The 27,124-nt window shown below is 40.1% G+C and overlaps 1 protein-coding gene across 3 annotated transcripts; it reads right to left on the minus strand.

Annotated features, from left to right (window-relative positions):
- Positions 1 to 985: 985 nt before the first annotated feature.
- DAB2 (DAB adaptor protein 2) lies at positions 986 to 25,900 on the minus strand. 3 transcript variants are annotated; one of them, XM_068176863.1, is made up of 14 exons: positions 25,732 to 25,900; positions 13,654 to 13,773; positions 12,309 to 12,448; positions 11,611 to 11,709; positions 11,168 to 11,299; positions 9,112 to 9,195; positions 8,529 to 8,576; positions 8,262 to 8,324; positions 6,829 to 7,458; positions 5,859 to 6,000; positions 4,717 to 5,244; positions 4,171 to 4,262; positions 3,177 to 3,244; positions 986 to 2,431 (listed from the first exon to the last, which is right to left on the minus strand). In XM_068176863.1, exons 2-13 carry the CDS (start codon positions 13,745 to 13,747, stop codon positions 3,182 to 3,184), a joined length of 2,115 nt encoding a protein of 704 aa, XP_068032964.1. In that variant the 5' UTR covers positions 13,748 to 13,773; positions 25,732 to 25,900; the 3' UTR covers positions 986 to 2,431; positions 3,177 to 3,181. The 3 variants fall into 3 exon arrangements, with proteins under 3 accessions (XP_068032964.1, XP_068032963.1, XP_068032962.1); XM_068176862.1 differs by having other exon boundaries at positions 13,654 to 13,780; XM_068176861.1 differs by lacking the exons at positions 986 to 2,431; positions 25,732 to 25,900 and having other exon boundaries at positions 3,173 to 3,244; positions 13,654 to 13,780.
- Between the last annotated feature and the right edge of the window lie 1,224 nt (positions 25,901 to 27,124).

A 27,124-nucleotide genomic window follows, 5' to 3' on the forward strand; every position in this document is an offset into this window, starting at 1 on the left:
AGCAGACCAGCAAGCATCTTTGGCCCTTTTGTAAGAGATCCTGGTCTAAATGAACATCCTGATGGCCATTTCAAAATCTGAACAGCAGTGATTTAAATCCTTAACTCAAATGCTGGTAAACATATTCTTTCATATTGGCATTAAGGCAGTCAATTGTCCTTTTAGTTTTAATACTAAATTATATGTTGCCATACAGTCAAGAAGATTAAAAAAAAAAAAAAAAAAAAAAAGAAAAAGCAAAAGCCAGAAGAAACCCCAAACAAACAAACAAAAGAAAAACACACCCCAAACCAAAGACACCAAAAAAACCAACCAACTCCTCAAAAAAAACCAAACAAAAAAAAAAAAAAAAAAAAACAAAAAAACAAAAAAAAAAAAAACAACAAAAAGCCCCACTGTGATGCTGTAAACCCCCTTAAGATCTATATTTCAAGCTGGATAAGAAATTTCTTGCAACTAGTTGTTTTTAACCCCTAAACAATATTAGAAATAAGCAGAATGGTCTAAACCAGCAGCTTAATAACAGATTTATTATTTTTTAATCTATCTCTGTTAAAGGAGTTATATATTTTCTTCTGAGCATGAAAAGATGGTCTGAGATTTCCCAGTATCAATTTAGATTTCCTGCAAAGCTGGAGTAGCCAAGCTGAATTATTGAAACTGCTTGGTGCAATGCAATTTAAGTACTTAGTTCCCATAGTCCTGCAGAAAGAAGCAAGAAAGCATCTTTAGCAGCAACAAGCTCAGTCTGAGCAGCCAAAGGGACAAAGTTCTAGTGACAGTTTTTACTAAATCAGTTTGAGATTTTTATTTTTTTAATATGGCAGAGCATTTGTTGAACAGGTCCTATGCAAGGAGCTACAGAAAGACACTTTGCCATCAGACAGCTACAGAACCTGTGAAGAATGATTCTCAGCAGGCTTTGAACTTCTAATGTTAACTAGACCACAACACTGACAGAGGACAGAATTAACAGCCACACACGTTCATTTGGTATGAAGAGTTGCTTCTTTTTAATGCCATTAAGTAACAGATACTACAGTTTTATATAACAGTGTAACATCAATAAGTTTCTACATTTCCAGTTTGAGACAAATACTTAAATTCATTAATTTTTTTTTAATTTTTTTTTAATTTGCATTACAGAAAGTGCAAGAAAAGTTTGTATACAAGACTAATTGCATGACTGGCTGAATTGGGTACTAAGGCAGTATTCAAGTTGACTTTCTTAGCTCTTCAGTTTAGCAATGGCTTAGGCATTTGATTTAACAATAACATTTCAAGTTTATACTTAACATTAACAGAAAAAACTTCTAACATATCAGTCATCACCACTGGCCAAGAATGTAGCTGTCACAGGCAGTTGTAACTAGTTACAAAACCTGTTAGTAAAGAGGCTCTCGAGAAAAGGCAAGTTTTCCAAGAGATAGAGTACTACCTCACATTAATGGCACAGAGGAGGTGCATCTGCTCACAGGGAGCCTAGGCATGGAGTGAAGCCATTTTGGTGTTTTTGTTTTCTAGCATGCTGGAAACATCCCCCAGTACACAAAGTGAAAAATCAAACTGAGCAAATCAGGGACTCACAGAGATATAAGCAAGAACCCTACTTTCTTGTTTCATTTGTTTGCCAAGCCACCTTAATAGGAAAGTAATCCTAGTAGTTTTCCCTCCCTGAAAACTGCCATATTAGCACCAAGACAATAGTTAGTGTCCACTGCTACCTAAATGTTCTGCAAGAAGTTTCTCAGCTTACAGTGTAGGCCTCTAATACTCAGGGCTTCAGCAGTGCCGTTACAGACTCCGCAGTCCCTTAATGACACATTTATGGTGGAATGATACTTTTACTTTTAGTGAAATAGACCAATATTAGATTATTTTCCTCTACACATAGTTGAATTTTTGTGGCTAAGAGACCAAGTCATCTGTCCAGTCACCAATTGGAACTCAGTAGCAGCCACTTAACTTTACAACTGGCTGCTGCTGTCATAATGGGCAACAGACCTAGTTGTTTAAGGTGTGGAGTTATAGCTACTAATTCTACACCCTTGTGTAAAAGCAACATCTCTCCCCTAGGTACATTAAGTTCTTCTATTTTGGGACAGTAAGTGCTATATAAAGGGAAATGGTACAAGACACATTACTCAGTGCTTCCAACCTCTCTGTCAGTGAGTGCAAAGAGCTAAAGTAAAGGTAACATCCACCAATTTGAATTTGGGTTTTCAGCGCGAGTCAATATCCCCATTTGCTTTGCCCTGAATTATCTTCACAGCATGTTCTTTGAGGGTCCATGCTTCAATCCGCCTGGATATATTTTAGACTGCAGACATAACGAAACATCAGCAAGAATAGCAGACAGCAAAGTGAAACATGTAGAAAAATCACGTTGAGAAGAGGTCCAGTTATTCCATTTGTTCATTTCTGGTTATGCCTAGTATGATGGAAAGGAATTAGCATTAGAATGGTTATGAGTTTAGGCTTTATTGCTTAAACAGAGCCACTGAGTACAAAACTAAAGCATAAATACCAACATTTGTCTTCTGTCAGATGCTAGACAGTATTTCAGGGGAAGACTGAAAGGTATGGCAGAAGATTTGCTGGATCAGTAGATCATGCTCTTCAGTCAATGGTATGAAATTTCAAATTATATTAGTTTATAGCAACAAAAGCACTTGTAGCAGCTTTTGATTAAAAATCAGAGTAAGAGCCTAAAAGCCTTATTCTAGTTTTATACCAATTTCCCCAGAGTCCAAAACTGCCATTGTTGAGATGATTAAACTTCAGAAAATTGTGTGCTGTATAAAGGGTACTCTATGCTAACATTCCCCCACAGATATCTGAAAATATTAAAGTCAGCCCCTCTGAGTTCTGCAGCACATATATAGACATTAATTTTCCTCAAGGAAAGGAAATCTAGACCTATTGTGGGCTTGGGATTTAAATCTGTGGAAGAATAAAGTCTTTATTTCTAAGAAAGTGAAGCTGGCTAGGCTTAGAGTGCAGCTATGTACAAGTCTGATAGAGGTACTCTAGCAGGAGTTCTGCCAAGCACTGTTTGCCATATTTCAGGGAGCATTAGTGTGATTCTGCTGCAGTTTTTAGATATCTCTTTACCAATCATTTCCTTAATAAATTTCAGAGGATGAAGTGTGTTGGTTTATTAGTGGAAGACTTACCTGAACTATTCAAATGGGTTGCCAAATTGATCATCAAAAGGCCCAGAAGGTGGATTCTGAGATTCATTCTAAGGAAAGAGAGATAAGCTGTTAGAGGATTTCCAGTTTTCACCAGATTTACACTGCTTATCTCATTAAGAGAGATAAGCTGTTAGAGGATTTCCAGTTTTCACCAGATTTACACTGCATCACTCTATGAGCTATTTCCTGTTCAAACACCTGAAAAGAATACTTCAGAGCTCCTGCTAAACACACGTTTACTGTACTGCTTCAACAAAAGAAGGGGCCTCTAAGCTATGTTAGCTTTTATGCCTGTCCAAGGCAAGGTATTTTTCAGAAAACCATTTGCTACTGAACACTCCTTTGGAGCCAGTGGAGTCAAGATGAGATATCTTTTAGTCAAATGCTAGAAGTTTGCCAGTCTTAAGTCTGCACTCTGGAATTGGTCCAAAATTTTCACTGAAAGCTTCAAGTACTCTTTCCCAAATGGAGTGATCTGGTGAAGCCACTTTCTCCCTTACAGAGGCCTGAACATGGAACCTCTCATTTGTACTTCTAGAGAGCTTCACAATCCACATTGCTCAGTCTGCTCTAAAGAGGGTTATATATAACCAAAGTGGAGCATCTCTGCAGCTATATTATGTGACACTCTTTTGTAGAGTGTCCCAATACTACAGAACTTTGCACCATGGGAAACCGGTTGTGGTGCCAAGCCGAGTGGAATAATGCTTTGTTAACTTTCTTGCAAGAGATAGCCTCTGCTAGATTACATATTAGCCTCAAAGATGCAAAAGGTTTTTGTTGTATGGCCTCTAAAGTCATAACTAAACTAGTGCTCAAACATAGGCCCCACAGTTATTAGGGAGAAAAAAAGGTTTTTGATGTCTTTTTTTTTTTTTGTGGTGTCACATCATTTGGGCATTTTAGTATTAGGGTGTTTGTTTGTAGTTTGTTTTGTTGTTTTATTTGTTTTGATGGGTTTTTTACTACTTACAGATGAGGCACAGAAAGGGTCTCTTTTATCTTGACTTTCAAACAGGCCTTCAGCTGGCAATGCACTTTGTCGAGGAACAGGCTTTGGTGGTTCTAAAAAAGAGAGACATGCTGCTATAATTACTTGACAGATTTAGCAAGCACTCAGGTCTGCTTGTATAGCAGCACCACAACTCATCTAATTAGAAACACAAAAAAATTACATGGAATTTGCTTAGAGTGAATTTGAGTCACAATATTAACTCCTGCTTGTTCCTCACTAAGCTTAAATCAGATGGAAATTCTAACATCGTACAGACTTAGGTTTACCTCGTCCTAGTCAAATAATTTAGGCACTAGGTGTCAGTGTTGAGCCACTGCGGCTGCTATGTCATCGATTTTCTAGTTGAGACAGCCCTTCAACCCTATATTTCAGTAACCATTAACTCCAAAATGTAACCAGTCATTTTGGCAGACAGCTTGCTAGCTGCTGTTTCATTATGATCCGTACTATCTTTAGAAATGCCTACTTTACTACTACAGTAACTGCTGAGAACTGCAAAAGCACCTGAAAGGCTTTGCTGTTCTCCTCTCCTGGCTGGTACTGCAGGTGGCTTTGTCAGCTGGAAGTCTTTGAACATTTCCTTGACATCCTTAATTTCTTTATCTCCAAGTGGATCCAGAGCAATGAATGCATCACTCTCTTTCTTGGACAGCTCCTTCTGCAGTGTGGTTCTGGGTGGCGGCTGAGGTGGGCTAGCTGTTGTTGACATGGTAGGCAGCGCTGAGGCTGTCTGAGCTGGTAGTGTTGGAGATGTGAACATGCTGCTCTGGAAGGGATTCACAGCACTGGTTGGCTGTGTCCAAGAACTGGATGTAACTTGTGCTGGCTGTGGCCAGAGACCAGAAGACTGAGTGGGTGTGGCACCAAAAGATGAAGACTGTTTCCAGCCTGGCGCTGCTTGACTACCAAAGCCAAGTGGTTGAGTAAATCCTGGAGACTGAGCAGGCATCATAGACCCATGTAAGACTGATGCAGCCTGAGTGAAGGAAGCCGTCTGTAGGGTCCATGGTGATGAAGTTGCTGGCAAGCCACCTGGGGGAGATAGTTGTTACACAGCACTTCAGTCATCTGAAGACCACAAGCAGGAGTGCATCAATTTCGTAAAGGGTACCAGCAAAATACTTTCATGTACTGTTTGCAAAAATCTCTTGATTTGTAATTACAAATCAAATAATCTGGGGGAAAGGAAGTGGGAGAAAAGGTTTAATTTTTTTTACTTTGCTGCATTTCAGTGCTGCAAGGACAAAACTGAGGTTGTTTTAGGGAAGGAGGAAGGGAAGGGGGAACATTCTTAGTTCTAGCACAGAAGTGACAGGTAGATTTGACATATAGTTGCTTCTGTTAAAATGATTATTGAGACACTGTGCAGCAATGTTACCTGACCTCACAAGTTCTGCTTGGTTCACTTGAGCCTTGTGTACCTGAAGCAGGAATCTGCTGACAAAGTTAAAGCAGTTAACTGCTTTAATCCTGATTTCAGGTGAGGATGCAGAGTTTAGCATTCACAGAACTTAATAGTTTAGGGCAAACAGCACATGGATTAAAGGGTATAGCACTGCACAAGAAGTAAAGGAAAAGTAGAATCCATGTTTTCGTGTTAGCAGGTATCTTGGAATGGAACAAGATATTTACTTTTGTAAACTAACCTAGAGCAGCCAATGGAGATGCTGTTGTGAAGAGGTCCAGTGGATTAGTTGGCAAAGCTCCTGCTTGTGCCCCTGAGCTCAAGCTAAGGCTCTCAATAGATGGCACAAAGAAGTGTGAGCTGAACAAGTCATCCAATGCAGTCTAGAAAGAAAAAAAAAAAAGAGTGAGATGCCATGGCAGAACACATGCTAACACATTCCCTAGTCCAGAGCTAGAAGACTTTTATTCATTTAAAGCAGAGGAGGGAGTTTTGATATATCATTTGGAGTATAGGAGTTTCAAACATCACCCTTTTGTTTGTGGCATATAAATGGACATACATGGTATTAAATAAGTAACATATTTAGTAGTCACAAGTCAACAACAGAAGAGCAGGACTTAAAATGGCTGGATTGTTTGTTATAAGTGAGCTTCCCTCTACACCCTAGCCCTTTAAACACTATTGCTTAGTCTGCAGAAGCCCCTGTGGTTATGGCAAGGCCAGGAGTTTTGCATAATTTGAGTACAAGACAAGTGAAGCTGATCCAGGGCCACACTGTGCCTAATAGGCAAACACTGAGAAACCACATGGGTTTTGGTAAGCTAGTACTAGTATCTTATTGTTATGAGACCCTAGGCTGATGGGCACACTGCTATCATAAAAGGTTATACTGCTATCGTAACAGATTCTGGCATTATATCAAGTGTTAATATGCATAGCAGCATACTTACCAGACCTTTACAGGAGTATGGCAGCATTAAAGAAGAGAGTATAGAATTTAGTGACCATAGCTACTATGAAGCATTAATTCATAGATATTAGATGGTATTATGGCTGCAAAGGGGTTAATGTGAGCAGGGCAGGCAGAAGCAGACATGTTGTGAAGCTAGGTAGCCTGTGATACAGTAATAAGAAAGAAAAGCTTCCTTTACCCAGCTTCTCCAAATAAAATCATGCATATCACCGTAAATTACTTGAACACTGTTCACCTTGACAGATCTCCTTCCTCTTCCTGGCTTGGTACTCTGAGGTGGTGGGCTAATTGTTATAGGCTCTTGTGGCATGAGTTGGATATTGTTTTCAGAATCCAGTTTTACTCCATTCTGCAGAGATGTTCCTTTTGAAGCAGCTTCCAGAAACAGGTTTGTTGGGGCTTCAGAAAAGCCATTCCTTTCTCTCTCTGGTATCACATTGGAAATTTTTGTTGCAGGTGACTTACAGTCAAGTGGCCACTGGCATGTTAGCACTTCTTGTTTGCCAGTTTTATTAGAAATCTGGTCAAACTTTTTATCAAAGTAATAAATAACACCGTTTGGATCATCATTACTCCCTGATGTCAAGGTACTTGGACTTTTCTTCTCATCAGATTTTAGAGAATCAAATGAAGATGGTGCAGATTGGCCTGGCTGTGTGAAAGGATCATCACTGAAAGGGTCTGGATTAGGTGTAGGAAAGAAGCTGAGATTGGTAGAGAAAGAACTCTCAGGCAAAAAGGGTGTCTGTGTGTTTGGTTGTGGAAGAGAAGCTGTGATGCCATTCAAGAAGAGTTCCTCTTTTTCATAGGTTTGTTTGGTCTCAATTTCAGAATTAAAATCCACTAACAGAATCTCTTTAGCTTCCTATTTTTTCAGAGAGAAAAATGAAGTTAGTCATACATAGATTTTGCTGCACAGTGAAAAAGATCAAGTAAAATAGCTGCAAAAGAAGAGATCCTAATATCCAAAACATTATACCAGTAAATATTCAAAACCACACAGGCAAGCACTGTTGTCTATAGTCAAATTAGAGCTATTTGGTCTCTGAAATCCAATACTGAAACATCTGTTTTCAGACCCCTTAGGTAAGTATGAGATGCTTGTTCTTCAACCTAGTGACTGTAGAGTGAGTAGGAACTAATTACACCTAGGCTTTCACTTGAGTCAAAGACCCCTGTGAGTTTTAGTCCTTAGTTTTGACAAGTTGTGAAATCACACTGCCTTAGTATGACTTCAAGTAGCAGTCTCAGCTTCAGAATAACACTGAAGAGGTATTTGCTAGTGGAAGGTAGCATTCTAATTCTCCACCAAACATGCAGGAGAAGGGTAAGGCTTGGTCACTGGCTGGGTTGACAGCACCAACTGCATCGACCTGATGGTGGCTTATAGTGCCAGATTTAAAGTGATAGAATTTTTGGGGTCACTGAGCTATGATAAAGCTTATGCACTCTTTTGTGCAATTAGGCCAAGTAGCTAGAGCTACTGGAATGATAGTAGAATTAAGTACTAGAATGACATCTAGTGGTTAAGTGGATACTTTTATGATCCTACCCTACTAGTACAGCGATGATTGCTAGACAGATGTCTCAGTAAAACCAGTATTTATTACTATGACTAAATTTGCTTTCAAATAAAAAGCCAAGGCAAGTAAGCTAGACTTTACTTACTGTGGGACTGTTCATATCAGGGGGTGTTGACATATCCCCAAACAAGTCCATCTGGTCATCTCCCTTGAAACCAGAAATATTGAAAGAATTGGTATCCGTTACAGCTCTCACAAGAAAAAGAATCAAGAATCATGGAAATTTACTGTAAAATCTGCAATAAACACTATAAGCCCTATCTATAAATACTGCACTTCCTACACAATATGGGGACAGTCAGTTATGAACTCTTTAATGGCATCAATAAAAAGTTCTGTAATTTAAACCTACCGGTTTCATTTTGTCAGCTTGATCAGCAGGCAGTTCTTCACCATCATTCTGTAATAGATGGATAACAGTGTCAGAAATAATTGGAATTTCAAAATTTGCCTTAAGCAAGGAACTTGTGGGCTTTAAAAAGCAAGTGATGGGGAAGGGAAGCATGAGAGAGATTACTACTCAGTATTAGTTCCACAGGCCCCTTTCACTTCCATTTAGATGTAATTGGGCATCTGACATTGCCTTCATAATGCTGGCAGCATAAACAAAGCTAAAGTTAGATGTGGTGCAACAGCATACCTAATCAAGAGAGGCTGAGTGGAAGTGACCTACCTCAGTCTTAATTACTTCTTCACTCTAAAGAAAAAAGAAGACTTTTAATACCTAAACATCATGTAGAATATCAAAATTCTCTCACTTTTGAGGAGCTTACCAGACCTAAGCAGTCAGACAGCTGGCACAACTGCCAGCCAACAGCATCCAGTGTTTCTGGATTTAGGCAGAGCTTAGTATCAAGTCTTAAAAGAGCCCAAAAGTCAGCCAAAATTGAAACAAGCTTTATGCAGAGTCATGTAGTTTATATATTTTTACTCACCTTTTTCTTTTCTTCTTCTTCCTTCTTCTTCATATTATAAATTAGTTGGAAGAGGTCCTTAAGATCAGAAACCAGAGGCTCAGCCTGGAAAAGAATGTAGATTTTAGGCCATTTACTACTTTTACCTGGACTTCTACTGCTGCAATCTGTGCAACAAGCCAAACTTCCCTAAATTGTGCAAGACTTAGGTTGAGATAACAGGAAAAGCAAGAGTTTAAAGAGTTGTTTAGTCTTCATACAAGATTTTGCTTATGCAGAATCCAAGGGGAATGGAACACAACCAGTTTAGAACTGTTGTTAACTCTACAAAAGTGGCTGTACATGAATTTGTGCTAACCTGCTATGTTTTTGCTAAAAAGCTGGTAGCAATACTTCTTAAGTGCATGGTAAGTCCTAGAAGTGCAAAATTTATCCAAGCCTTCTGGTATTCTCCTGAGAGGAATAACATTTTGCATTTGTCTATTTGCTACCAACTGTAGCACTGATTGTGGAGAAAGATTCTATATATAATACTACCTTTATTTTAAACAGTATACAAACAGTAAATGAGCAAGGCAAGCATAAGGTAAGATTATCATCACCTCAAATGTGTAAAGCAAAGACCAGCTTTAAATGGGATCTGTAACAGGATGACAGTTTAATGTGAATTAAAAAGGCATGGCATGCCCTGCAGAGCCATTAACAAGAATGTTGTTGTTGAGATGGTGGTGAGCTCAGCTACACTGCTTTGGAACACTTGTGTCAGGCATATAGCAGCTTGCCTGTGTCTAGAGTAAGATACCTCCCCATCTTCAGGCACTGCCATTGGCACAAGCAGAGAATCCTTTGTACAGCTCTCGCTGCTTACACCTGAGCACCATCCTCTCCTAATCAAGGGGTTTAGACATGCAGCGGTGGGAAGAGCCACTGCAAGAATCATCAGCTTTAACAAGGAGTACAGCTGCAGAAGTCCTTACTTCTGAGCTAGACAAATTTATGACAAAAGCACCCAGCAGCAAGTCAAGAGTTGTTTAAGGCCTGGCTGAGCTTAGAGGCTGGCAAGCAGCACCCTGTGGTGAAATGAAGGAGTAGACTCCAGAGTACATACAAAAAACTTTTGTGCTTAACTTACAATTCCACTGAAATCGATACAATTATTGGTCAGAATGCTGACAAACTAATAAAAAATATTTAAAAGTAGGCCCTCTAGCTGTTACTGAAGTAGTAACATGCTCCAACAAGGAGCTCCTGAGTGCAGGACCTGTAGTGGGTCCAAAGCTGCCAACAGGTTCTCCAGGAGGGCAGGCAGGAATGAATAAAAAATTTCTAGCTTTGAAGTCTAGGTTCATCAAGTCATTATAGTGACTTTTATAAAATCATTACAAAGACAAGCTGATAAATAAAAAATACCTAACTTCAGGTTGTTTATGAAGCTGCATAATTCTTTGCGGTGTTTTTAAGTAGCTTTTTCCACAATCCAGTGTTGAGATTCCCCTCAGAGAGACTAACCTTGCACACAGGATTTCTGCATGTGAGGAACTTATCACAGAAGGATCAGAATCCCTCCCAACAAGTTAGGGTTAGGAGGTCCTAGGAGGACCAGACCTGTCATTTACAGGCCCCAGAATCATTGTTGCAATTAAGTAAGTGATTTCCCTGCTGCACAAGGCAAAGCATCATGTGAACTAGACTAATGTTGTTCTATATTTCTATTAATTCAGAATGAAGCTCTGGCTATTTTACTTAAGAATTAGTACTTTCACAGTGGGAAGCCTGGGCTAATGGCTCTGTTCATCTCACTAATGACTTTCATAGACAAGTCAAGCATTGTTAATCATAGTAACCAAGACTACTTGAGTGATTTTATTCTGGACTACAAAGAAACTGTACAAGACAGAAGCCAGTGGTGACAGTCAATTCCTATTGTCTTTCTTTCAATAAAATCTATCCATTCATGCTGGTATTCCCCAAAGGAATTTTGTAGGATTACCAGCAAAACATTAGACCCTTATCACATGTTAAATGTTTACACAACAGCACTATCCATGGCATGTGAAAGAAAGTGTCTGATTCATACCTGTTGGGCTGTTTTTATGGCAAAAAATTGGTGCTGGCCTTCTCCTCCACATACATAGCCAAAGGCACGATTGTCTGTTACATCCCGAGCAATAAAGGAGATTTTGTTTACTGGATGCTCATGCTCTATGACCTGGAATTGGGGAAAAAATACCCTATTGGTTTAACCTTCTGGAAATATAATAGCTGCTATTCTCTGTAGTTAGAATGACTAAGACTGTTAAAAATCTTCAGTCCAAATCTCAGATTTATCAACCTTTGATTAATCACAATAGGATGCAGCTGTCTTTCTGACAGGACTTTTCAGCATTACAAACATTTCACCAATTTTTATATGTAGAAGTGAAATATAGTGCCCAAATAAGAATCTAGTTCATATTAGTCTAAATTCCAGGTGTCTCACTAGCTTTAAGAATTACATTAAGAAAATAAGTTTTATCTTACCCCAGTTTTTTCATCTATTATCTTGATACCAGAGAGGGAGATGTTTACCCAGATCTTCTGTTTGTGTTGACCCTGGGAACGCGCTGCCGCTGCCATTCCCTAAAGAGAATGAATGCCAAAGTATTGATGCGACTTCTGCTGGATTGAGCTTTAACTTGTTCTTTGTAACATATGACTGATTAGGTTTAAAGTGATATTACAAATCTAGATGGTTTCCTCTGTACATTTTAGTCCACAAAATTGCTGCATATTTACCTGCTTTTCCAATCTGATTGAAGGTATGTGAGTTTTCTGAACTATAGAAGTAATGGTCTTTGTTGCTGTAGGGACTAATTTATTTTTTAATTTGTATGTATCTCTCAGTGACACCATTGACACAGGATGCCAACTTGTGCTTTGAGGTCAGTGTTAAGTTTCACAGCAATCCCCCCTTCCCCTCCAAAACCCAAGTTCATCATTTGTGATGAAATTCATACTGCCATCATTCATACTGGATGCCTACAGGTCGAAAGGAATGTTCCCAGACTTTCAGAGAAATGTCTTTTGAGCCAGAGGTTATAGTACAGGAAGCAACATCCATCTAGATGGTGCTATTAGTAACTACATTACCAGCTGTATTTGAAGTTTTGCCAAGTGACTGATCTGCTTTTTGAAGGCTAACCCGAGATTGTTCCTTACGTGACAGATCAAGCCCTTACCTTCAGCTTCATCATTGAATCCTGACTCATTTTGTCTCCTCTTGCCTCAGGAACATCATCTATGCCAATCAGTTTAGCTTTGTATTTTACACCATCACCTTTGAATCTAGCCAAGAGAGATTCATCTGTTTTTTCTGGCCCTGGAGACAGAGAAAATGTTTAGTGGGTCTGTTTGATTTTTGAGGTTATTTTTACATTTGGGTGTGTTGTTTGGTTTTTTTTTTTTAGTGGGTTTTTTTTGTTGTTGTTGTTTTGGTTTTGTTTGTTTTTTTATGACAGAAACAGCTATGTTGAGATTTGTGATCTTTAAAAAAATATACACCATATAAGCATACACCAAGTACGTGTTAAACTGTCTCTTGAGTACAGCTGACTTGCAATCCATGTGCACTGCAAGACAGGTACTCCTTTAAGGTCCCAGTACTCTTGCATAATGTGGCCTCAGTTCAAAGAATGGAGCCCAATCCTTGATGTCTGGGGGCTTCAGAACAATTGTTCACCACATAAAAGACTAAAATGTGGATAAGCAACAGTCAAGTAGATATAGCGGCTAAGAAAAAACACCATTCAGAAATGGTACTTCCCATGGCCATACAGGGTGTTCAGTAAAGCCTTTAGGTGTTATCCCTGTGTTCTGATGTAGGCAGATCTCTTCTTGCTGTGGAAAAATAATCTCCCAGTTCCCATATTAGATCCTGATATCAGCACCATAATTTCTACAATGATTCTAATTCCATTCTTCTAAGCATTTGGGATTTTAGCTAATTTGTTATTTCTCCTGTTCCTCCTACTAGAAACTGCTTGCTTTCTTCTCTGCATGCTCAACATTGCTCAAGTATGTACCTAGGTATGTATTTTTACATGAGGTAATTATATTTACATGATCTAATCTCTCAAAAAAATCTATTACCTGATATACAGTAATTCTCATGGAATGAATTTTCTATCTTCCCTGGACTAGAATTTGTATTCAGCACAAACCTCCTTTCTAGAGGGTGGGGTGGAGTCAGATTAAAGTTCAGACTAACAGCTACCATGATGGTCCAGGGTCTGGTCACCTTCTCAGGAGGATCTCTCTTCTCTGGGCTCTTGCTTACTTGTCAGGCTCAGCAACAACTGACTTAACAGTGGAACAGAGAGCTTTAGAACTTAAGGCTAGAAAAAAGCTTTTAAAACTAAAAGCCTGCCTTCTGGTTAAGTTTTTTATTCTGGCATATTTACTCTTCTGGTCAGGTGGTAAACTCAGTTATTTCAGCAATACTAGGAGGTTGGTATTAGTGTAGGCAAATGCAAAAGATTAAGGACACAGAATAGAGGAGGTGTTCATGTAGTAAGCATTCCTTACCTTTCTTTTTTTCCTTCTTTGAAGTTTGTGCCTTTGGTGGAGCCTGTTGTTCAGGCTGGCTGTTGGTAGCAGTAGTTTCAGCTTCACTAGACATGATGGGACTCTGGCTGGTTATGTTCACTGTAGGCTTAAAAACCCAAATAACAGTTAGAAGACAGAAATATTATTTTACCTTGAAGAAGAAATACTCTTGTTAGAGCTGTTAGTCCACCTGAGTTCTGCTGAAAATTGATGCCTGACAAAGCCTGGAAGTGTAAGGAGTGATCATATGGGAAGTCTGACTCAGAGTCAGAGTGCACAGAGCATGAAGTCACGGCCAGGAGGTGATGAACCCTCACCTCAGTAATACCTAAGCAGTAGGGCACACTGATCTACATCAATGGGCTGTACTTGCACCAACATGTTTTAATCTGTCAATCTTTAGCTTTTTTTTTACCTTTTAAGGCTATTTATAGAACCTCAGGTATTTTGGTCTATTCTTGTTCAGCACTGCCCAGCTCCATCTCTAAAGTAGTGTAGGAGACAACGCAAGAAACATTTACTAGCATCTGTTCCAAGCACCTATGAGGATGACACAAAAACACCCAAAAGATGCCAGTAGACATTGTTCATGCTTTTATAACCAGCAAAAGTCAGAGATTATACCACCCAACAGGTAAAACAAAATAATTTCCTCAGGCTGCAGGCAGACTCCAGTAAAAACACAACAGAACCTCAAGCCAAAACTCCCATTGCTTGTCTTAACAATAATCAATTAAGCTTTATATTTTCAAAAACCTTGCAAACTGACAAGAAACTATAGACTTTTAGTACTTACCTCTATGCCATGTGACCCTTTTGCCTGAGACACAAATGAAAAAAATAATTTACAGTCACCATGTTTCATTCCAACACGGCTGAAGCACTCACTCTTACCAAACACAGGTACTCAGAGCAGCTTTGTGGAGTTATGAAGATCTAAACCAAGCCAGAGAGAACTGGATATCACATCTGCTACTATTCTATCAATCTTCTGTCTGGGATATTGCAATGGCTGCAGTTAGTCCCTCAAATTTCAGGATAACAAATGAAGTCAAGAAATTTTTTAAGTGATTAAATAATTGGGCTTCTTTCTAATTCACCCTACATCCAGGCAAGCTGCTACAGACCAAGCCATCCCTTTTATCTAGCATTTGAGACATAATTTGTATGTAGATCCAAGTACTGAAGCATTGCATTAGAAGTTTGTTATTCTCAATAGTCGATTTGTCATTTGCCTTAGTAATAGCTGATGCTTTACCCATTACTTGAAATGTATTTTCAGGGTTTTGCTCTCACTGCTGCCTTCCCTTCCTCCCCCAATTTACTGCTAAGAAGACTAACTCAACCAGCCTGCACTAACTGAGTAATGGATATAAACTCAACTGACTCTTAACCCAGGAAGAACACAGATTCCTAGATCTTAGAGAATTTCACCCTGAAATCTTCCATTTCCATTTAACCAGGAAGAAGATGTTTAGGAGACTAGCTAATCCAAGCAAAATTAGACCTAGCTTCTTACCAGATGGTTTGTGAACTGCATTTAGCATTGGTCAAGTAAATCAACAAAGATAAGGGTGCTCAAATGGGAAAGAACTGTCAGCTCTACCTGCTCTTCTCTGTAAGCAACTTATCTGGCCACAGTTAGGGAACATTTGATGCTAGGGAACAAAGGTGTTGCTGTGAAGGATTCAAGTGGCTCTGAGTAGAAATAGATGTCGGAGGAAGAGTTTGTTTAGCAAGCTATGGTTATTTAAGAAATGTTATCACTGAAAGAGTGGCTTGTGTGTCCATTCTGACAAAGGGTCAAGGGGACAACTATTAAGCCCACAGGGATTTTGCAGAGTAATTGCAACGGCACTAAAATAGATTCTGCCTATTGAAATCCACATTTTAATCAGATAAAATGAAGTCAACTGAATTCTTCTTTCAGAGTAGTTAAGCTAGTTTGCCTAATAGTATAGTTTTGGATGGAGATAGCTTTTAGACATAAGGAAGCCCTTCCTAGATTTATCAAGTCCTTCAGAAATAATGAAGGAAAGAGAGTTAAGGTTGGATCATTAGTTAAACACCCACTCCTATATGGAAGATTGCTGTTGAGAGAATAGAAGGAAAAGGCCTGGAAGAGAGAAATAAGACATGCTCTCAAGAAGCTGAGTTATAGCTTTAGGACATTCTGCCTAGCTCCATTCTGGAAAGAAGAAATATGAATCTCAAGGCACTGAATCCTGCCTGTCAGTGATCCTTCTTCCTCTAATTAGTAGAGCTACACCTAGCTGTGTTATACAACTTGTATCACACAGGTAAATGTTGAAGTAAAATTAAGAGACATTAAAAAAAGAAATAACTTAGGAAGGAGCAAATATGGACAAGCAAGACCTCACTTTGACAACTGTAAAATGGTCTATGTTCAGCTTCCATCTTTGCATTCAAGGCATCTCTGGTCATCATTGCCATCTGCCTCCATTGTATGGAAGTCAGACAACTAATTTTTATAGAACCAGACAGCAAAAAAACCCACAGTGGAGGAAGACAGGCAGGGATGCACACAAGTGTGGCTGATCCTTTGCAAATACCATGTCCTACTATGGAAAAGCTAATTTTTAGTGTTAGCAATGCAATTTTAGGTTAGAGAGGGCTGTCTGGCTACTTTACATGACTCATTATCATATCTGAGATCTGACAAAACTCACATTCCCTGGTGGGATTTTGCAGTACATGATGGTCATTTATCATACCTTTGGAGAACTTGGTGCCTGAAAATCACCTCAGAAACTACAGAATTAGTGAAACTAAGAACGCAATGATAGACAAAGGCAACCTTAATATGTGTTCATATTTTAAATAACTACATCTTGATACCTGAGTTAAGCCTCATGTTAAGCACTAAATCATCTCTGTCTTCACCTTAAAATTTTACTGGGGGGAAACATGTAGTTTGAGCTAGCAGTAATCTATTCTGCTCACTATAAACGTGCTTCAAACACAAGTAAATATGGTTTCTGGACTTTACGCTAAAGCTTGGCAAGGTCTTCATCACACTTAAATTTTTGTTACGTTAGTGGAAAGTGCTGGTGTGCTTAACATGCAAGTAACTTAACTAAAGTTAAATTCTTCCATTTGTTTCTTGGGGGCTTCCTTTCACAGTACTCAGCCCCTTAGAATTTCCTTACTCCAGCTGCAGGGGGAAGGCAACAAGACTAGAATTGTTTTCTTACACTTTAATTTTGAGGTCATCTCAAAAGAGTCAGCCAGCAGGCATGGCAAGGTTAGAGATGCATGTGCTTTTAAGCGAGTGAAAGGACAGCTGAGCCTTCAGATATGCTGGCATAGGAAAGAACAAGCTCATTACCCCAACAACTATGTCAGCACTTAGTTTAAAGCAGTTTGAATCTTGTCCATGTAGATGAGTCCATTGGTATCATCGCACCTTAATTTCTCACTAATCAGTTTTATGGCCCATCTTCATTGCTGTGCTAAGTGCACTATTTCAAAAATCCAAAGAGTACAGATTTACAGATGCTGCCACCTTAGAAGGGCACCAAACTCTGCCTGTATCACCATATTCATATCATACACATTTTTCTCACCCACTTTTCAATTTACTCCAGACAGGGCTTGTAAAGAGACCACTAGCAGTATCTTCCTCCTTTCCTTCAGGTACTATCCTTTGAAGAGCAGATAGATATTGAGGACTTCTCAGAGAAATACTATGTTAGGCCCTCAACACACAGTCCTTGATGTATGACCTGCTACCTACTGTCTCAAGTCAGACTACCCTCCATTCAGGAGTTGTAGTTCATTTCTACACAGTTACCTTAGGAAAGTCAGCCGTATAATTTCTGGTATACAGCACTGTTGGTGTCTTCCCTGAACTCTCTGCAGGGAGGGCTGTCAGTAATGACAAGTCATCCCTGAAATACCTGTTTTTTAGCAAGACTTGGAAGAGCATGCTGAACAATTTTGTTGAGCAACATTTAGTTTCCCTTAGAGATGCTTTTACAGATATCTTTTATTTGAAAAAGGGGTGGCGACATGGTAGGTACCTATGATGATAATGTTTTTGTCCTGTGCACAAGTGAATTGAGAATCTTCATTATGGCTGAAGTTTGTCATAGAATTAAGGACTGAACAGAATCCTCACCAACAGACAGGCTTTTCCCCTCTCAGAAGGCAAAGATAAATGTCTCAAAGTTGAGAGGTTATCTGAGAAGAGGTTAGAGACAGCCAAAAAGTCAGAGGCATATAAGCCAAACATCTGATCAGCAGCTCAATCCTTTGTCCTCTTCATAGCCTGTGCTCTTCTTTGTCCCTTTTTGATCTTTGAGCTGATCAGCAGCTCAATCCTTTGTCCTCTTCATAGCCTGTGCTCCTTCTTTGTCCCTACAAGTACATGATTCAGCTTAAAGAGTTCTTGCATGTAAATATTAACCTTGAATTAGAATCTGTAAGGCTGGGAGAGGACAAGAGAAGCTTTTACTGCTGAGTGAAATATAGTTAGGATGAACTTGTAACAGGAAGAACAGCAATAGTTCAACTGCTGAACATGCTTCTGGGGCAGGTTGTTTCCTCCCCCACCATTCTTGAAGAGTTAGTCAGGTTCTTCTGGTTAGAAGGCTTTGCTAGTGAACTCAAGATTTTAGTTCTCAAGCTAAGAAAATAGACTAAAGGCTAAAAAAGCAATTCACACAGTGATTAGCAAGAGTCAAAGTTCTAAAGCCAGATAGTCTGTTATCAGTAAGTCTGTTATCTTGACTGGCAGCCTTCTGTTTATGCCAGGAGTATAGCAGTGCATTTGTGTGAGCCCCTGTAGAGCTGACTGATATTTACATCTAACAACTCCCCATCTGATTATCACATTTTCTGCTTAGTTCCTGCTTCAATGGTAGTAGCTTTGAGAAGCCCTAGGCATACATTAATAAATCAAAAACATAAAAGTACTAATCAGACTTTTACTTTTTAAACAGGATCACTCATGCTGAGGAGTCAAATAAAATATAATCTTAAATGTTTTCTTTCATTGCTAGAACACCCATTGCTCTGGTATCTGACAGTGTCTAAAGAGTTTGAATTGAATAAACCTTCTGTAACATGACACAGGAGATTACAATGATTTAGATGGAACACTGGAGATACTTGTTCTGTTGCAAGCATTCACATTACTCTGTTTTCTCTATTAAAACAACCAACCAGTCTGTTATGAACTGGCATATCCAGCAACTGATATCCATGAGAAGTAATTGTCTTACCTACAGGTAGGTTATATCTGATGTGTTCACACTTACACTTATGACTAATACCTGCTTGAAGACAAGTGGTAGAAGAAAGTTCATAGACAGCTTGGGAACTATTCACCTCCAGTTTTAGCCATGTCTGGAATGCAAGACCAGTATTACTTGTCAGAAAGATGACTGAATACCTACTTTTATACTGCAGAGTATAACCAAAGGTCCCACGGTTTGTCTTGTAAGAGAGACAGATGAAAAGGATATTAAACTACACTGCCTGGCAAGTGCAGCTAATTGTCATTCCCACAATTCAGTAAGGCCTAGATTAGCAATGCACTCATCACCCAGTTCAAAAATCCTGTTGAACTATCCTGCTTAGGCTGTAGATTGGTAGAAATGTGATTTGTGTTCAAGAGATCACGTGCTTGATATTGTGATTTTAGTTAAACCACGTGCTTACCTTTTGGACTAAGTATTTCTAGAACAACAGGATTTTACTTCAGGGAACTTCTAATGCTCAACTTGCTTTTCAAGCCCTGTTTGATATTTTGTCTTCTTACTCAAGAGGTGGATTGGTACTTTGTTGAGGTATTAAAGGCAGACTTATGCCAAGGACTTCCTCTATCAACACCAATTTCAGTTTGGAATAAGCTGCAACAGCACTTAACATAATGCAGGATGTGGGACATAGTCCAGCTGTCTTCACTGTATACAACCAGTAATGAAAAACAGGGATGGGTGACCTTTATCTGCTTAGTAGGATAGAAATGCAGCATTAGACACATCAGGGAATACCTCCCTCATGCTAGTTCCTTCCCTAGTACCAGCTACAAAGTAGATAAAGATCTTAGTGCACTAATTAGCCATGTCAGCTACAGATGTTGGCATGTACCATTGCTGGTGCAGGATCACGCCTGTGAAACCACACAGAGAGCTCACCGTTCAGCCAACTTGCCAGCTGCTATTTCATCAGCTGAACAGAACAGTCTGTTCTCATCACATCAGTCTCCTCTGAACCTCTTGGTTTTTAGCAAGAACATAGAAATTCAAGTTCCTGAAAGTGTTTCATACACACTTGAATCACGGCCAAGAGAATATCACTAAGTTAGCAGCTGAGACTGAACAGGTCACACTCTTCAAGTGGTGTAATTGGATTGGTACTTTTTAATCATTCTACTACGCTTTCAAGCATATGATTTCTAATAAGATAATTAGTTACTTGTCAACCCAGCTACAGCAATGGCTCGATTTTGGATTTTTCTTCTGCTTGTCATGGAAATAAATATATGTTTTGCAGTAAGATTAAAGCAGGGGGCTCAAGAGAAATAATGACCACTTTAAATGAGCTGTACCTGATGAACACATGGAACAGTACCAATTTATGAGTGACAAGCATTTAATGATCTTGTGCTATCTGGTTGTCTGAAGACTTGATCACAAGATGAAGGAAACTAGCACTTTCATAGACTTTGATAGAGCTATTTTTCAGCCAGGAACTTCAGTATCCAAAAGTAGTGCCCAGATGTCTAGCTAGTCCACTTTAAATTATTAGTTGTTCTAGGAATAAGACAGCATGCTGCAACAAGGCTTGATAGCAGCCTTTCCCATCTCTGTTCATTAGCTATGGTGACCTAATCATTAATTAATTGAATTAAGAAATCCTTCACTTATATAATAAGTGAATTAAATTAAATACCAACATCTGAACTCCAAACTCTTCCCTTAGACAGAAACTGAAAGGGCATACTGGGATACCTTTCTTAACAGAGAGCTATTACTTTGGAAACTGACTAATTAGATTATATATTTAAATGATCCACAAGAATTTTCTTCCTATCAGCCTTCAAGAAAGACAGCATATTTTGCAACTTGCCAAGGGAGCACCCCTCTATACCTCTCCAGTTTCCAGTTCTGAAGCCTCACAAATTAGTGGCACCTGAGCCAGAGCTCAGCTGTCTGCTGTATTTATTGCTAAGGAAAGCATCACCTGCCCACGGGATGAGGAATCTCAAGCAATATGGCTGCAGTACCTACAGCTCAATCTTTTACCAATATTCCTTGTTGAGACTCACTAAATATACCAAACAACATGGAAGCAAAGCAGCTGTTATTCAAGGCAGCTAGTGTTTACTCAGATGCAACTGAGTTTGAACTGAACAACAAATCAAACACTTCATTTCCAACTGTACTCCTAAAGCCCTCCTGCCTAGAAGGCCTGTTTCTGATCTTCTTGCTTGTTAGTATAGTGAAGGAATCTTGCCAATAATCATGCTTTTCACCCCTCCTTCTCAGAGCAGGAACTTGACACATATTGAAGCTGTTATCATAGGTTATGTCAGCAGCATACAGTTAACTGTCTGCTGCTGGCACAGTTATCCTTCTTTGCAGTTTGGGTATATGCGAGCTGTACTGAGAGAAAATGCATATGTTTTGCACATCTTACTCTTAAGTGTGTCCTCTACTGGTTCACAAATTTATCTCTATGAGAAACAGGATTTTCCTGTACTATTCTTGCATTCACACAGCCTAAACCCATGTAATCCTGGCCATGCTGTTGAGTACTGCAGTTTGCTTACCCAGCCTGATTATCCCATGAGCAGCCAAAAGCCTATCATTAAACATTCATCTCAGCAGTAATTGAAGAGCACTCCACCTACCCCCCACATACTGTGCCTATCGATACACAAATTTTTGTAACAGTTACTGCCACAGGAGTCATTCCATACTGCTTCTTGTAAGAGATGTAAATTATGTTCATTATGTATTCTGAGAAGACTGATGAAAATTCTGCTTGCAGAGCCTACTTGTTGTAGGTTCTTCTACAGCAGTTCCAGTCTTGTTAAATATTATGAAGCATATTGCATAATATAAGGGTTGCCCTTGCCTTCAAGATTGGTTATTACCAAGGCCCCCAGCCCTCTCTTGTATATGCAGCAAGAAAGGCAATGAATACAAGACTCAAGTCTAAAATAGTGAAACAGAAAGATCTGTACCAGAAGTAAGAAAGGATTAACCAGGGATTTTAGAGTTCCGCTACAGTTCTTACAGGAGATGTTCTACTGGACAGCTAATAGAATTTCATAGATGACTGTTCTACAGTAAGTTTCCCTAACAGTAATTATAATTGCACATATTAGAGGATGTTTACACTACTATTTGTGAATCCAGACTATAAAGCAATCTTGATCAGGGTCTTTCTAATTTTCCATCTCTGTGACAGCATATTATAGGGATGCCCCCATCCCTCAGAAGCATACAAGGAGAAGTGTCAGATCGAGAGTTTACCTTCCATCAACCAGGGAAGCTGTTGTTTGCAGACAGATCTGTGATTCAAGCTACTAGAAAACTAGTCCTTACTCATACAGTGACCTTTGTCCCTTGCCTCAAAGCACAAATGACCATATTCTGACCAGGGTACAGAAGAGATCTGTAAGGTAGAAAAACAAGTTGCAATATTAAAATGACATCCTTAGTGCTCCCAACTTTTTTTGTCCCCTCCTAAGAGGAAAGTTTCATCCATAGGCATTTTAGCCATGGGGCTAAAATTATTAGGTGTGTGGCACATCAGCATTAGGATTTTAACAGACTTTGCTAGAGGCATAACTTCCTAGCTGACATTGTCATGAAGCCTCCTGATTGTCAAGGTGAAGGTCCATTATCCTGTCTCTTAGACCTACTTTTTCTGCTGAAGAGATAATCCTCAACTTATTGCTTAAGGATGCAACATGAACTGACAGAACAGCAGGAAATCCAGCTCCAAGGCCAATAATCTGACCTTAACTGGCCCTGTAATGTCTGAGCTTTTAGATTTAAGGGGACATGCACCTGCTATGAAGCTATATTAAAAACTGTTATAATTAATTTTAAAATCACACAGATAATTAGGGGCAAATATCTACAGGGCATTTCAGCTGAGACACTTCAACCTCAAGCACTACAGAGCACATGCAAGGAATAGTCTTTAAGATGAGGGGAGGCTAGAATGGTCTAGGTCTCCATCAGCCAGGGATGAGAAGACCTGGATGGAAGAAGATGCTTTTTTCAGCACTCAACTGCCCAGCTTGTATAATAAACAAGATAATCCTGTTGAAACTGGTACCTCTTGTTTATTGACTAGGCCTGACTCTGTGCTTCATCCAGCTTCTTTATAACCCTGAGACCTTTGAACCCAAGCACAGCCTCAGAATCAGGTTTCTAATGCCAGTTTTTCTTAGTTACAGTCCTCAGACACCTTATTTGATTTGATCTCTTTAACACAACCCCAAGTTGTACTTCTGCAGAGTCCATGCTGAGGTAGTGAGTAGTGGCTTATCCCTCTTTGTGTTTCATAGCAGAAGCTCATTAAGACCTCTTGGCAATCCCTGATCCCAGTGTTATCATCTTGATTCTACTAACAATACATTTGTCTGCATGCAAGATCTGAAGTTTTCCTCCAAAATCCTTGCAGGTTACAAGTTACCTTCATGCTTCTTCAACATTTCTTTTGAGAGAGTCTAACCAGCAAGCAGAATTTGCATCAGCCCTGTTTCCAGATCAAGCTGACTTTCTCTAGATGTGGAATTTATTGCTTCGTACAAATTCATGCTTCTGTAGTGGTCATATATTGCTATCCCTGCCAAATAAATTCCACAAGCATTCCCAGGGTTAACCCAGTTGGTCACACAAATTTCCTTAAAGTGTGAGGTTTACTAGGAAAGGAGAGCATCAATACAAGAGAAAAATCAGCAGGTTTGGCAACAATACCCAACAACTATAGTATATTGGTTCACTTTTACATCATATCTCAAGCTATGGCTTTTTTATTTTGATTTTTGAGCATCCACACTGGATTCATCCTTCCTTGACATTAAGTGCATTTATTTGCTTTCCCACAGAGACAAAGATCTACCTTTTCCATACATTATAATCACCTCCTTAGAGTGTTTCTTCTCCTATCTGCTTGAGAAATAGAGGCCTTGAGCAAGAAGTACATCTAAAGCAGCTACTAGTCTGCAGGTAGTTTAACCAGTAATGCTCTTCTCAATCAGAAAATAGATTATGTAGAGATACTTAGCAGCATTGTAGAAGACATATAGCAGGTTAGACAATCACCTTTACCTTCACAAAAATTCACACTATTTAATACTGAGCTTTCCTATGCACCAAATCATGGTGTTTGCTAGTTAAGCCTCTGTTCTGATGACTCATCTGACATTGATTTAGCACTCTCATCGTCCTTACCTTTGCTACCACTTTGTTGTCCTTCTTCCAAAACAAACCTACTATTAATAAAAATTTCTGCTTCAGATGTGACCACATCCTCACACTATCCAGGGAATTTTGAAAAGCTGGTGGTGCCTCAAGAAACATTGTGCTGGATGCAACTGCAGTGATTCTTTGAACAGATGTGGTGGGTGACCCCCTTACAGAGTGCTCAGCTGGAAAGATTTTGTTTGGATTACAGTTCATGTCTCCACCCTCACCTACCTCCAGGAAGGTCCTAATGGAAGATGAGACAAAGACCTGCTATCATTATAATTGCCTCAGAGGTCAAGTCTTCACAGCAAACTAGAACAGATATCTTCATAATTAATTTTATTTAATTGTATCTGGATCTTAATTTTGTCTATTTACAGAGATGTTGCCTTCCTAGAGCATACCTATGGCCATTCTTTGGCATACAGTGTGCATTCATGCTCTCAGATTTTGTTACTTTTGGGCAGCCTAGTTTATGAAAGTTACAAAAGCCTTCTGAAGGAAAAAAAATGTTCCCTTTTAAGGCAAACCAGCTTAATTAAGAGACAATTTAAAAATTCCCAACTCTTAAAATAATAAAATCATCAGCCTTATCAGTGAATTTGTAGAAAGCACTTGAGGAACCAGTCTCAACATTTTTGAGGAGTAAAACCTCTCTACAGAGAGGTCCACCTGAGGAGATTTGTCTATGTTGGCAACACCTGCATTTGTCCTATGGCTGACTGCACTGGCGCCATCCCAACACTAAGTGTCACCACATAATGGACATTAGACTTTATATATCATCACCTGAGAAGTCAGTTTCTCTGCCACACCAGAAGACTAATTCCAGAAAATTATCAATAGCTACAGCTATCCCGGATCACCCTAGACTGAAGTAGCATGCAGAAATTCACTTGCAGACGGACGAGTGCTCCATCAAAAACAACAAGTACACTCCATCCAAAAACAGAACAACACCCTACTTCGGTTTCACAGCATCCTAACCTGTGTTCTCATTATCTCTGCTATTAGAGAGATGCTTTCATATTAGTTATTTATTATGACTAATAGATTACAGGAAATAGGAAATTTAGAATTTATGCAGTTAATGTATTTGATGATTTCAACTCCGTCGTCTCCGCGCACAAAACCGAATACGCCCGTTTATATTGCTTTACTCTCACGCTTCCCCCGGCCGCCCGCCCCGCCGGAGCCAGGAGCAGGATGCGGGCGGCTTCTACCCCACCTCAGCCGGGACACGCTCCCCGCAGGCGGGGAGAGCCCCGCGGGACGGGGCCACGCCAGCTTCGCCGCCTCCCGGCTCCGCGCGGCCCCCGCGGCTCCTCTCGCCCGCGGATGCGGGAGCGGCGAGCGGCGCGGAGCCGAGCCGCGCCCCGGCCGGCACACACGACCCCTCCGGCGCCCCATCCGTGCCAGCGCCCGCCCCACAGGGGTACCCCGCGCCCCGCCGCAGTCACCCACTGTCGCGTAGCAAAAAAAAAAAAAAAAAAAAAAAAAAAAAAAAAAGCTCCTTCCCCTGGTGACAGCTCCTTCGCCCCGCACCACCGCCTCCCCGGCCGTGCGAGAGCCGAGCCCAGCTCGCAAAGCTCCTTACAGGCTAGATCTGTGCCTCTCCGTGCATGATCCGATGACCGCAGCCGGTAGCCTGACTGGGACCGGGGCCCCGGTTAAATATTCTGTTGCACGCTCGCCTTCAGATTAGTTAGCCACTCACAGCGAGCGATATGGTTTTAATCAGATGCTGGCAGCTGACGACTACCCAGGAATGCGCTGTGATGTTTTTGCTGCTTGGTCTTGGCTACTCCCCCTTATCGTGTCGGTGCTCACAAGCTTAACCCCTTCGAGCCGCCGCTGCGGGGGCGGGCGGGAGCTGAGGCCCGGAGAGCCTCTCACGGGGGGGACGGAGCCCCACGGGGGACACGCGGGGAGGGACGTGGGTGGGGGGAGGCAGGTGGGCCCTGCGGGGGCACGGAATCGAGTGGCACCCACAGATTGTACCGCCCTCTCTATCCTTCATCTCCCCAAATCTGTGACGAGCCGAACTGAAACATTGGGTCAGTGCAATTCAGTTTTTGGGTCACATCGAGACGTGACCTTTGTGCTTCCCACTCATCTTTATTCAAACAGCTAAAAGGTTTCCCCTCCAACCCCCCCCCCCCCGAGTAGTACAGCTGTATGAAAGAACCTCTGATAAAAAAAATGATACTTTTGTCCTTGTAGCAGAATGTTGTTTTCTTTTTTCTTCTTCTTTTTTTTTTTTTTTTCCCCAAGGCTGTTAACCTAGCTTAAATTTATTTTTTTTAAATTTCTGTTCAAAATTGTGCATTTTTGTCTGCACTAATACCCAAATTAAAAAAAAAAAAAAAAAAAAAAAAAAAAAAAAAAAAAAAAAAAAAAGAGAGAGAGAGCAATACTTTTTTTTCTTTCCCCCTACTGGTTAAATACATTTGATAGATATTTCGAAGTGTCCAAAAGATGGAAATATTTAACACAAACTTATTTTACTGACGGGAAGTTCGAGGCTCAAAACTGGTGGATGCATTTGGCAAACATCCTCATCCAAAGCTACTAAATTATACAATGTATCTTGTCTAGATACGGCGTGGTACTCTTATTTTTCATGAATAGCTATAGCGTGCTATTTCTCCCTGTGCCTGAGGTGACTACGAGCTGGTAGTTGTGTCTCGCTTGCCTGTCATCTGAGAAGTACTAATTTTAACCAAAAAGGGCACGAGAAACGTCTTTTTTATACTCTAGCCTAGTGTTCAGAGAAGGACGCGCATGCCGCAGAAGTAGGGAGGCTTTTGCTACAATTAGCAGGTTGCTGGCTACACACACGTCGGTATTTGCAGGATTAGACCTGAATTCCTTGGGATACAGTTATATTCACGTTTAACAATGTTGGTTTTGTACGGCTGGCACTGCCCTGTACATTGTTTTGAACAACTTGTGCTAAACACACACCAGCTTCTTGGTCCTGGGGCAGT

This window comes from Anomalospiza imberbis, chromosome Z (assembly GCF_031753505.1).
Source record: "Anomalospiza imberbis isolate Cuckoo-Finch-1a 21T00152 chromosome Z, ASM3175350v1, whole genome shotgun sequence".
Lineage (NCBI taxonomy): Eukaryota > Metazoa > Chordata > Aves > Passeriformes > Viduidae > Anomalospiza > Anomalospiza imberbis.

Bases quoted from the DNA above. Each gene is read 5' to 3' on its own strand.
- DAB2 (XM_068176863.1), bottom strand. From the start codon at position 13,747: ATGTCTAGTGAAGCTGAAACTACTGCTACCAACAGCCAGCCTGAACAA. The intron at 9,196-11,167 runs GTATGAATCAGA...ATTCTTTTCCAG, and splicing joins CCATAAAAACAGCCCAACAG to GCTGAGCCTCTGGTTTCTGA. The intron at 6,001-6,828 runs GTGAACAGTGTT...TTTTCTTTCTAG, and splicing joins GAGGAAGGAGATCTGTCAAG to ACTGCATTGGATGACTTGTT.